The 12,763-nt window shown below is 39.3% G+C and overlaps 1 protein-coding gene across 1 annotated transcript; it reads right to left on the bottom strand.

Moving 5' to 3' along the window:
• Positions 1-9,642: 9,642 nt before the first annotated feature.
• On the bottom strand, positions 9,643-12,347 carry LOC104087622 (subtilisin-like protease SBT1.5). Its single transcript, XM_009592153.4, has one exon. The coding sequence runs from the start codon at positions 12,219-12,221 to the stop codon at positions 9,837-9,839; it is 2,385 nt and encodes a 794-aa protein (XP_009590448.1). The 5' UTR covers positions 12,222-12,347; the 3' UTR covers positions 9,643-9,836.
• Between the last annotated feature and the right edge of the window lie 416 nt (positions 12,348-12,763).

Genomic DNA, 12,763 nt, shown 5'->3' with positions numbered 1-12,763 from the left:
ACCTTTACTGTCTTTACTACATTGTTATGAACTATTATTGGCTATTGATGTTGTACACTAACCTTCTTCCGAGCTCGTCGCTGCTTTTAACCTAAGGTTGGTTTGTTACTTATTGAGTACATGGGGTCGGTTGTACTCATACTATAGTTTTGCACCTTGCGTGCAGATCTTGGAGCTGATATTGTTGTACATGACAAGAGCTGGTATTGATGATGTACTCGTTGTTCGGAGACTTGTTCTTGGTACTTTTAGATTTGAGTTCTATTTTTGTATATTCAAATAGATATTGTAATTGTGTTTCATACCAGCTTTGTAAATTTTAAGTCTTAGAAGATCATGACTTGTATTACCAATCCTTGGGATTTTGTATAGAAGTTCAGTTATTTTATTAATTGGCTTACTTAGCGGGTTGGATTAGGTGCCAACAACACTAGCCAGATTTTGGCTCTTGACAAGTTGTTATCAGAGCTCTAGGTTCATAGGTTATACGAGTCATGAGCAAATGTCTAGTAGAGTCTTGTGGATTTGTATAATGACGTCCATACCTTTCTTCAAGAGGCTACAAGACATCTAAGATAAACTTCCCATCTTTTTTTCCTTATCGTGCGACATTGATTCAGCTTGAAGCATATCTCTTGAATTCCTTCCACTCACACGTATGCGCATGTGAGCGTTCGGTATCAGCCGTGCATTGACGGCTTGTGATTCTATGGAGGAGGCGTGACATGTGTTTTCTATGTTTTGGTGATGGGCCAGTCTGGAGGATTTGAGGCCAGGGTTGGACCGTGGCTAAGGCTCGTTAGTTTCAGTCGTGTAAGCATGTGCTTTTGGACTTATATATCTGGTAGTGTCCCTATGATTGGATTTATGGCTCGGTGAGTTATTGGATAGCTATATGATGAATATGAGGTGACGACGGGATATGTTCAGATGACTTTGATGTGATGAGAACGGTTGCTTGGGATGTGAAAAGGACTATTGGATACTTGATCTCTAATTTGATGCGTTGTACAATCTCGAGTTATGATCGTTTTAAGGGATCTTTCATGTTGTCCAGTTATGGGATGAAGTGGATTCTTATGTCTTGTTGACGGGTTTACACTCAGGAAGATCAAGTTATTGAATGATGGTCGTGGCCATGGTAGGGCGTAGTGAAATGCCAATTTGAGCCTAAGTAGATGGGTTATCTCATGTGGGATGGTCTACGAATGTGTGGTCTTATGATGTTATGTGGGGAGTTTCTTTCTACCAGTGGGTTATATGTGTTGCGATTGAGTTGGATCGATTAAGATGGTTGACTTGACTGTCACGAGGGTGAATGCGTGCTTAGAAGATGATTTAAGATATTTTATGGGTTGTGTTGCATGAGCTTATGAAGGATTTAGTTGAACTAGAAGTAATAGAGTATGGGTATTATGAGTTTTCAGATGTTTTGTTTTATGGCTGTGAGCTAAGTGGGGGAGTCTCCTATCAACGATTTGGTTGCATGGTTATGTGTCGTATTGGTTTCGGTCGGAGGCATACATGTGAATCGGTTACTACTTGCAGAGGCTGGTTTGGAGGATGACTTAAGCAAGAAAATTCCCGGGTGCATGACGTATTACACCTTATGGATATATGGAAGTCCTAGAAATGATTTGAGTTATTATTCGTGACGGATGTAGTGCTCATGGAGTAGGAATTTACTCGGTTGCTTAGAGGTGTGGATTACTTCTTTGGGTGTTGGCATGCTAACGAAGCACAAGTCACCCGGATCGTTTGGTCAGTGTATTTGATATTTGAATGGGGTGGATAACTCTCGGGAAGGTTCTAAATAGTTGAATATTCATATGTGGAATTTGAGAATTTTCTAGATTTGTATATGGCTAAGATCTGAGATTTGCATCGGATGGTGTCAGGACTCGCGACATTTCTATATCAGTAAAGATTCTACATTTCAGTATCGGAAGGGTAAAGCAAACTGTTTTAGATTCACATAAGGTCACTTCAGAGTGGGTATCTCGGATGCGGTATTTTGAGTGATTAAAAGGGAATACAACGGCTTTTGGGCTACATGGATTCACGCTAGGATCTTGTGTGGCGAGTGTTGGTTGAGGGCTGTGGTAGTATGGCAAGGAGAAGTGTTAACTTGAAGGCAATTCAGAAGGAACTCGGAGAAATGGGACAGCTTGGTAGTGTGTTGGATCAATATGGTAATGGTATGCCCGGTTTTTTAGATTCTTATGATGTGATGAGGCTTTACGGGTGTTTTGTGGAAATACTCTTGAGTTTGGCGACCTACGTGACATAGTTGAGTTAGAGAGATTTAGTTCTGATGGCTTGGTTATGTGCAGATGGGATTCGAAGATTCTCGATAATTTCTATCACGGCTTGAGATGGATATTTCTACAGGCATAGGGAGTTTGTTGCACATTATGATTTAAACCCTTGATAGGATCAAGTGGAAGGTTTCCAGATGATTAAATGTGTATTTTTCTTGTGACTGAAATTTGATAATGGGATTCTCGTGTTTTCATATGATGGCATGTTACATACGGTGCGACGTGTGGAATTGAGAATTTTATGTATAAGGTTGCGGTTCAGTTTCGAAGAGGAAGGTCATGAGTTCCAGACAGTATGGATGATTTTTGATGTTTAGAAGAATACTGGCACTATCTGGTATCACCTAAGAAGAGCGCGCATTTTAGAAGGCGCCTTGTATTTTAACTTACAGATGCTTCACTGCTATTACAGTGCTCGCCTGGTTGATCGACTATTGACGTTCATATTTTGCTATGTGACACAGAAGAATGATAGAATTATTTCTCGAGAGATGATTTTGTATGAGGGAAGTGTTAGTCATTCGAATGATGGAGTTGGGATCGGATATGGTGATTTCTGTATTGTCGTGATTGCGAGACTAGGAGTCTCAGAGGGGGACTATTCCTTAGTTGCGGACTATAAATTTATGACCAGAGTTAGACAGCTGATAGAATATGTTATGGATAGGTTTCAGCGGATCTATAGGAAGGTTATCAATCTATTTTGGGAGGATCATAATTTAATCGAGGCCACAGGCAGGCCTATTGAAGATATGTTATCTACATAGGGTCAGATTTATTTAGTCAGCACTGCTATTGTTGAGGGGTGTGTCATTCGGTTAGAGTGAGCTTGTTCGTGTTTTGATAGGTTCTATGTGTTACTCTGTTATGCTACAACGGTTTGTGATCTATTGCTTATTTGCTTACAAGATGCATTTCTGTTTGGGCCTAGTGGAAAAATTCGAACGAGATGGTTCTTGGGTGTGTGAATGGTTAATTGTGCCTTGGTTATTGTCTTTCCCATTTGAGGTCTATTGTGATATCCGTTTCTCCATGATTATGGTCACACACTTCGGACGTTTGTTGTTGATTTGTGTATGGTTTTTGATTTGGAGCATTAAGGCTCGAGGTATTCCATGTGGACCAGTGTTTGGATTGGGTCACGCACTGCGGCAGAGTCATGTTGGGATATGATCCTTCGTGTTAGATTCATGTGTCTTGGTTCTACTGTGTGTGATGGGTTCAAGCATTGCGCTTGTGGTGGTACCTTTTGAACTTGCGAGACAGTTCTCTCATTTGAATGATTTTTCCATGTTTGAGTACATTTGAATTGTTGCTTATTAGTGTACGGATTGCACAGTTTGTGGCTTTAGGATAGTACTGGTATAGCTTGTCAGTAGAGCAACTGTAATTTATGAGATGAGATCATTGGACCAAGAATGGGTGCTATCGGATTTGATTACGGTATGTTTGGAAGGATAATGTCACTAATCGACTTAGAATTTGGTTATGGTTCTTGTCGGATGAGAGAGCTCCATGACTTGTTGATCTGATGAGTGGTTATGAGTTTCTGCATGATTATTTCATCATTGGCATATATAAAGGGATGGAACAAGGTTTTATTCGATATGAAGTTTGTTACTGGTACCGGGTTTGTTATTGAGTAGCTATGGCGGTCGGAAGTTATTGCTACGAGTTTTTTAGTTATGTGGTGTATCATATGTTAACATCTTGGGTTATGGTTATGGTTTGGTAGAGATTGTTCAGACTTACATAGTGTACAGATGCAAGACTCGGGCCTTGTAATAAATTTCGGATGTTGGAAATTGGGTTACAAGGTTTATGGACTAAGGTTTAAAGAAGAATCTTCGATTATGTTGAGTTGACCGACTTATATGGATTTGAGTGACGTGGGATCACTCCCGGGTATGCGCATAGTGAATTTACATAGTGATTTGATGATATTAGAACGACTATTGGCATGTTCGAGGACGAACATATGTTTAAGTGGGGGAGAATGTAATGACCCAACCGGTTTTTTTGAGTATTTGAGTTCCGTTCAACTGTTTGAAGTCTTGAGTAGCTTCATATAATGTATTATCATTCGTGTGAATCGTCGATTTTGCTTTTCAGGTGATTCGGGATTGATTTGGAAGAATTATTCTCAACTAGGAAGCTTAAAGTTAGTAGAGTTGACCAAGTTTGACTTTTGTGTATTTGACCTCGGGTCAAAGTTTTGATGATTCAGTTAGGCCCGGATGATAATTTTGAACTTGGGCGTATACCAGGAATTTCTTTTGGATATTTCTAGAAGGTTTCGGCACTTTTTGGCGAATGTTGAAAATTTGAAGGTTCAGAATGTTCATAGATTTGACCGGGAGTTGACTTTGATGATATCGGATCCATATTATGGTTCTCGGAATTGGATTAGCTTTGGTATGACATTTGGGACTTATGTGCAAAATTTGAGTTCATTCCGGGTTGATTTGATATGATTCGGCACGAGTTTTCGAAGTTGAAAGTTGAAAAGTTCATAAAGTTTGATTTGAGGTGCGATTCGTGATTTTGATGTTATTATGTGGGAGTTGAGTTCTCGAGTAGATCTGTATTATGTTTTGGAACTTGTTGGTATGTTCGTACGGGGTACCGAGGGGCTCGGGTGAGTTTCAAACGTGGTTCGAATCATTTTGAATGATTGTTGTATTGTTGATTGCTGGTTTTCCTGTAAAGCATCGCGATCACGTAGCAAGGCTCGCGATCGCGTAGATGAATTCTGGAGCTGGGTAATTTTCTTCTTCGCGTTCGCGTAGGTTTGTGTTAATTACTGTTCGCGTATGAGGCATCGCGTTCGCATAGAGCTAAGCTAAAAGCTGGGAGCTGGGGACTTCTTAATCATGTTCGCGTAAGCTAAGTCGCGTTCGCAGAGTGTTGGAGTCTGTGGTTATCGCGTTCGCGTGGCCTAGTATCGCGAACGCATAAGGAATCTTTGGTGGCAGTTGCATTTGTTCTTTGTGATCGCGTGGGAAATCTCGCGATCATGACGTGTATTTCTGTTCAGTGATTATAAGTACTCTATTTCGAAGGTTTCAGACATTTTATCATATTTTGAGCTATGGAGCTCGGATTTGGGCGATGTTGGAGGCGATTTTCACCAGATGGATTGGGGTAAGTGTTTCCTACTCGATTTTGAATATATTTCGTGATTCCATCTTCGTTTTTGGCATTTGATTGATGATTTCAAATGAGAAATTGGGGGTTTTTGTCTAAACTTTCCTAAAGTGAATCTTTGAGGTTTGAATATCGATTCAAAGTCAGATTTGAATTAAATTAGTATGGTTGGACTCCTAATTGAATGGGTTGTCAGATTTTGTAAGTTTTGTCGTGTTCCGAGGTTCGAGCTCGGGTTTGACTTTTTGATTGACTTTGAGTAAATGTATAAAGATTCGACCTTTATCATTTAGGATTGTTTCCTTGGGTATTATTTGATGTTTTGAGTTGCTTTTGGCTAGTTTCAAGCCGTTCAGAGGTTAACTTGCACGGGATGGAGTTTCTAGAGTGTTGTTTGGCTTGTTCGGTATTGGATTTTGCTTGTTCGAGGTAAGTAACATATCTAAAGTTGGATTTGATGGTATTTAACCCTGTGAACTATGTTATATGAGATGTATTGGGGTGACGGGCGCGGGTGCGTGTATCGAGGTATTCATGATGCGGGTAGTTCCTAGACTATTACATGCCTTGCTTAGCTATCATGCTTCTTTCATATCATATTTTTTCCATTTTTGTGACTACGTGGGATATTATTCGTGTTAGAAATCATGCCTAGGATACCTGTTCAATTGTTTGAGATATGATAGGGCTATTTGCTTTAACCGAAGTGATACTGTACAGTCATGATAATTACATCTTCATGCTATATCTTGATCTCTGTGCATTGTAGATATATTATCTCATATTTTATTGGTGTCCATGTCCGTGACATGAGTTTGAACTATATTGTGTTATCTCATGTTATATAATTGGATTGTGTTTTTGTGAGATGTAAACATATTGAGACTTGAGCAGATTGATGACTGATGTGAGCCATAGAGCCGTATTTATATTGATATTTGGATCGAGTTGCACGCCGCAACGGTTATATTGATATTGAGGTGACGCGTATGCCAGGCCCCACAATGGGCTAAGCTTTACTGGTTTGAGGCTACGCAGGCACAAGACCCCACCATTTGGGCTAAGTGATTATGATTAGCGCTTGGGTGGGATCCGCCCCTCAGGAGTCCTACATTCTAGTATTGGGCTCAGGCACAATAATTCATATACGTGATTTAATGATGGGCAGTTATGCCAAGCACCCATATAGTGCTAAGTGTGATTATTTTGATGGATCCACGGTGTTATCATTTGTGCATTTGAGCTAGGCACCTGGAGTGCGCTAAGATTTATGTGTTCCTAATGTTTCCACTGTAAAACAGATTTCTTGACATGTATTCTTCGCATGTAGGCATAGAGATGTACCATTCTCATGCTAGATTGTGACGTGACATTTGATTACCTGACATGTTTCCTCATGCTAGGCAGTGATATGGCACTTGATAACTTGACATGTATATTTCACTTGTAGGCATAGAGATGCATTTTGCTTATGCTAATTTGTAAATGAAAAGCCTTTTCTAATGTTGTAAATTGGGAAAAACACATTTCTTTTGATAAACTCGTGTTTAATTGAATTCAGTGGTAAGATATTATTATACTCGAAAAGAATGTCTACTTTTCCATATCTATGAACGAGTTGGGCATTACATCTCCTGAGTTATATACCTTTACTGTCTTCACTACATTGTTAGGAAATGTTATTGGCTGTTAATGTTGGACACTAACTTTCTTCCGAGCTCGTCACTGCTTTCAACCTGAGTTTAGGTTTGTTACTTATTGCGTACATGGGGTTGGTTGTGCTCATACTACACTTCTGCACCTTGCGTGTAGATTTTGGAGCTGATATTGCTGCACATGGCAGGAGCTGGTATTGAAGATGTACTCGTTGTTCGGACATGGCTACTACTTGTTCTTGGTAGTTTTAGATTTGAGATATGTTTTTATATATTCAAACAGATGTTGTAATTATGTTTCATACCAGCTTTGTAAATTCTGCTTATGATTTGTATTACCAATCCTTGGAATTTTGTATAGAAGTTCGGTTATTTTATTAATTAGCTTACCTAGCGGGTTGTGTTAGGTTCCATCACGACTAGCCGAATTTTGGATCATGACAGAGTGGCCATGTCAATGAGGTACTGGGTGCCTGTCCACCTCGCCTAGGTTGGGGTGTGACAGGGCACATGTTTCATGATGGATAGGTGAAGTTATAGGCTTTTCAGTCAGAGTAGCAAACTAGCCCGAGAAAATTTTGTGTCATGGAGTCGATTTTTGAGGTTAAGATGTCATGAGCATGTTGTTTGAGTGCTTAAATGAATATTTTGAGCTAATTAAGGCGTTGAAGGATAGGCGCTTAATTTTACTTCGTCTACTACAGTTATATTTTGTTCGAGAACGAAAGAATGTTTAAGTGTAAGGTGGTTAGGCATATATATATATATATATATATATATATATATATATATATATATATATATATATTTTATTAATTTACTCATATTTTTACTACACTTTAGTTGTATTTTATATTAAATATACCTCATATTGTTCAATTATAAAAATTATGCTAATTATTTTGTATTTGATTAATTAGGACAAATGTTGATTGAAATGATAAAAATGTGCTAAGGGATTGAAGGAAGCTGGTGAGCATCACGTGAATTGTTGTCTTGAATTTGCAAGGATTAAAGTTGTGCAACATAGAATGATACAAAATTATCCTAAGGATAAAGAAAGAAAGTGTGGAGTGGTTACCTAGAAGAACATAACGTGAAGCAGCAAATGGAATTCGCCAAGTCATGGAAGAATTGGAAAGCTTAAGTGCCGGGCACTCGTAAACACACTTGAGGGTTCTGCGCTATCAAGCGCGTCGCGGGCGAAAAAGCACATAAAGTCAGCCGCTAAAACAAGTGCGACGCGGCTGAAGTATTGTCGAAGGCAATTTCTCCCTATTTTGCTTGGACAAGGTTATTTGTATTTAAGACTTTTTAATACCTATAAATAGTCCTTAGACCATTATTTAGAGACTTTCGACTAGGGAGAGCGAGGAGCTGCGGTGGATGAGTTCATTAGGTTTCATATATCTTTTATTCCTTCAAACTCAATAATTTTTATATTTCTTTGAATAATTTGTCGTTTGGCTACCACATTATGTGGAGCTAAACTTCACGTTATAGAGTTTTAGTTCTTCATGACTATTGTTATTTAGGTATTGATTTTGATTTCTTGAGTTATCGTATTGGTTCATTTATTGAATCATGGGATTAATTATGCGATTGCTTGATAACCAATTGAATATTATCTACAAATCTAGAGTTGAATTTGAGAGAGAAAATTCTAGATTGCAAAATGGATTAAATAGAACAAATTTTTGCGATGATGTACCTAACAGTGCTGCTTAGTTATTATACATAAATTACAAAGGCGTTCTTGTTGACTCTAATTCCACAGAAATATAGACATTAGATTTACTTGAATAAGCGAGTATTACTTTGGGAGAATGCTAAGAGTAATATTAACCATGCGATTAATAAACTAAATTGATTAAGAAGTTAATTCAGTTGAAGAATACAATAGGATTGATAGATAACCCACAACCCTAGATCATTTTCATCACATATTAAAAACATAAAAATCAATCATGCTCTGTTCACCGTTCATTATTTATTTTTTTAGTTTAATCAGATAAGATTTGCAACTTTTAGGTTTAATTCTTGTTTAGACAATTAGGATAGTCTGATTTAGTTATTAGTTGATAATAAGTTCTCATGGGAACGATACTTTACTTGTCACTTTTTTACTTGACGATCGCGTATACTCACGTGTGTGTTTGGCCGCATCAAGTACTCCCTCCGTTACAGTTTATGTGAACTTTTTTGTTTTACGAGAGTCAATTTAACTAATCTATGAAGTTCAATTGAATAAAATAAACTCAATATTTTAAAGTTAAAATTTATTTATTAAAAAGTTATACGAAAAATACTATAAATTGCACTTCTTCTCATGTCAACATGATGAAAAAATGTATTTCTAAATATTGGTCAAAGTTTACATAATTTGGATTTAGAAAAGGGAAAACTTTCACATCAATCAAAATGGAAGAAGTAGACGTGTCCCCAGCCGATGCACCAAAATGGTAATAAGAAGTAAGAACAAAGATTCTAGTAAAATATTAGCTAGAGAATACATGTACTAAAACAATTAAATCGACACACATAACATAGATGAACTGTAAACACGGGAACACGGTAACAACATTATCTGATAATTAACTTCATATCATACGTCAAGTAATCGATTCATCTTTTGCTTCCTACCTTATTTTGTTTCTTCTCTCTTGCTCATGAGGTGGCTACTTACAATTCATTATTTGAAGTCATGGTTTCATCATAAACCTTGTTTCCAAACAACAACAAGAGGGGAAACCACTTGGTGTTTCCCGTCAGACCAATTCAACATGCCAACCTCTACCAGCGAGCTTAGAGTTGTCACCGCCAAATTCTCAGCCTTAATGCGAACCACATAACTTTGTCTCTGACCCCTTTCTCTGAAATCTAATTTGGTTGGTGTTACAGTTACAGTCGCACCTTTAGGATTTGTCACCAATACTGTGTAAGTTGATGGAGCCTCACCAATATGTGTCACAGTCCTTGTCACTTGTACTATTCGCATACCTGGCGCTGTAGTCCAATCAATAACCACTGAGATTGCCGGATAATTAAAATTCCACGGCTTAAGATCATGCTCCCCCATGCACCTCCATGGTCTCCTAGCAATCTGTCTAATATCCCTACCACTATAATTAGATGCACATAAAAAGTTCAAATAATCATCGACTATTATGTCGTAAACCAATCCAGGATCAACGGCTTTTTCGGGATCCACATGTCCTGCACCCATGTCCGAAACCGTTGAAACGTTATAGGATTTTTCATCTAGCAACATCTTGCCTTGTTGATCTTGGGTGTATGCAGTTGTCATGAGAGCTGAGCGAATCATTGCTGGTGACCAGTCCGGGTGGGCTCCTTTGAGTAAAGCCGCTAAACCAGACACGTGCGGACAAGACATAGATGTTCCAGATTCAATATTAAACTGAGTGCGTCGCGTGTCAGATGACAGCTCAGTTGGTGCCACACCATCCGGCCAAGCAGCTAAGATATTCACTCCAGGCGCGATGACATCAGGCTTGAGAACGAAAATAGACTCCGCGTTAGGTCCTCTAGAGGAGAAAGATGCAACTACGGGTGCCGGTTTTACCCCAAGTTGAGTTCCGTAGAAAGCGATAGTCGCTGTTGGGTTGTTGTTGGAGTTGATGTAATCACGAATGATGTTACCAGCTGACTCGGTAACCCCGAGTCCAGGAATCAAGTGTGCATCTGCAATTAGGCCTTCTCCCATGGGTGCTACATTTGCTACAATGACTCCAGCACCGCCGGCTTCATTCACGACCTCTCCTTTTGCTACCCTTGGAGTGCCACCACGATTGCAGACCACAATCTTCCCATGCACACGCTCTTTATCTAGTGAATCGGGCATGCATGTTGCTGCAGAGAAGCTACTAGAATGCCTAGCACCATTTCTTATACCAACTGAAACATTCCCACCATATACTAACGGCAACTGTTTGTCAGGCAAAGGATCACCACTATACAATGATGCGCCAGTGATTCTCTTGCCATTTCCTAGGACAATATCAGCAGGGAACTTTCTATCAATAGTACTAGCACCCACGGTTGTAATCCATGGAGCTACATTCGTCACCGTCATTGGTCTTGGACCTTCGTTACCTGCTGAAGCGGAGACAAGAATACCTTTCTCCATTGCTCCGAAAGATCCGATCGCTATGGGATCAAGATTGTAAGGAACAGCACCACCACCAATAGAGATTGAAATAACGTTGACGCCATCATCCACAGCTTTATCAAATGCTGCTAAGATGTCGGAATCCATGCAACCCCTTTTCCAGCAAACCTTGTAAGAAGCAATTCGAGCCTTGGGTGCTATACCGACAGCAACCCCTTTAGCGAATCCTAGTAAAGAAGCATCCTCAACGGCTCTGCCAGCTGCAGTGGAGGCCGTGTGAGTTCCATGACCGTCGCTGTCTCTAGCGGATTTTATGTCGGTTGAGGAATTCATAATCCTCCCAATTCTCGCCTCATAGCCTGCTGTAAGGTATCGAGCTCCAATAATCTTTTTATTGCAATTGGCTGTTGTAAAATCTTGCCCTTGGGTACACTCCCCTTTCCAAAATGATGGAACTGGTCCCATGCCTTTGTCATGAAAACTTTGTCGTTCTGGCCATATACCGGTATCAAGTACACCGATAACAACGTTAGAACCCGAGTCAGACTCGGATACAAGATTAGCTGGAGCAGAAGCTGATGAATCCAACCCCAGAAAGTGAGGTGAGCGAGTGGTATGAAGTTGGCGAAGTCGGTCAGGTAAAACTGAGAGAACCCCTCGGCGACTTGCCAGTTCTTGGGCCTCTTCTGCAGTGAGTCTTGCCGAGAAGCCATGGAAAACAGTTTTGTACACATGAAGGAACTCCAGATCAGTGGTTTCTACTTGGATGCTAAGAGGATTCGAACTTAGGCTTCTAAGGGTGGAACCATACCAGTGCTCAACATCAGAAAAAGCAGATGGTTTCATATCATTTTGAACTCTAATAATGTAGGATTGCTTGTTTCCAGAGATTATATTAGCATCAATGAGTGTTAAGAAGAGAGAACAAGTAAGAAAGAGAGCAGCTTGAAGAGAGTGGCATCGACCCATTTAGGAAAGATGTGACAGTTTCTTTACTTGGGTACGTATATATCCCTATACTTATAGAAGAGTTCCGAGAAAAAGACGAGTTGGAAATTGAAATTGAAACGCCTAATGCCTGCGAGCTTAGCATGACGAAAGAGAAGGCGAAAAGCATGATCGTTTGTGGTAACCAAAAGTTCGCTTAACATGCTTTCTTGCCACCGAACGTGGACGATCTTTATAAATTTGGCTTGTCTCTTTCCTGTTTTTTTTTTGGGGGATCACTATATATTTTACGTACTAAACATGTTTTTTTTCTTCAAATCTTTCTGTCTTGTTGCTACCTATTTTTCTTTTGCTCGTTAAAGGTGCAGAAATTGGTAAAATGATACTCCTACATCGACGCGTGTACTCTCCAAACGGTGGAAGATGTTCTACCACCGACTGCAAGTTGATGCAAGGAATGTTAACCCAAAAAATAATTTTTGTAATCAAAACAATAATAAATATTTTGGGTTTCTAACAATCAACTTTATTCACTTTTTCAATCATAAACAATACGAAAAAGG

The sequence above is a fragment of the Nicotiana tomentosiformis genome, chromosome 4 (assembly GCF_000390325.3).
Source record: "Nicotiana tomentosiformis chromosome 4, ASM39032v3, whole genome shotgun sequence".
Lineage (NCBI taxonomy): Eukaryota > Viridiplantae > Streptophyta > Magnoliopsida > Solanales > Solanaceae > Nicotiana > Nicotiana tomentosiformis.
The sequence above is the reverse complement of the archived record's forward strand: the minus strand, read 5'-3'. Positions and strand labels throughout refer to the sequence as shown.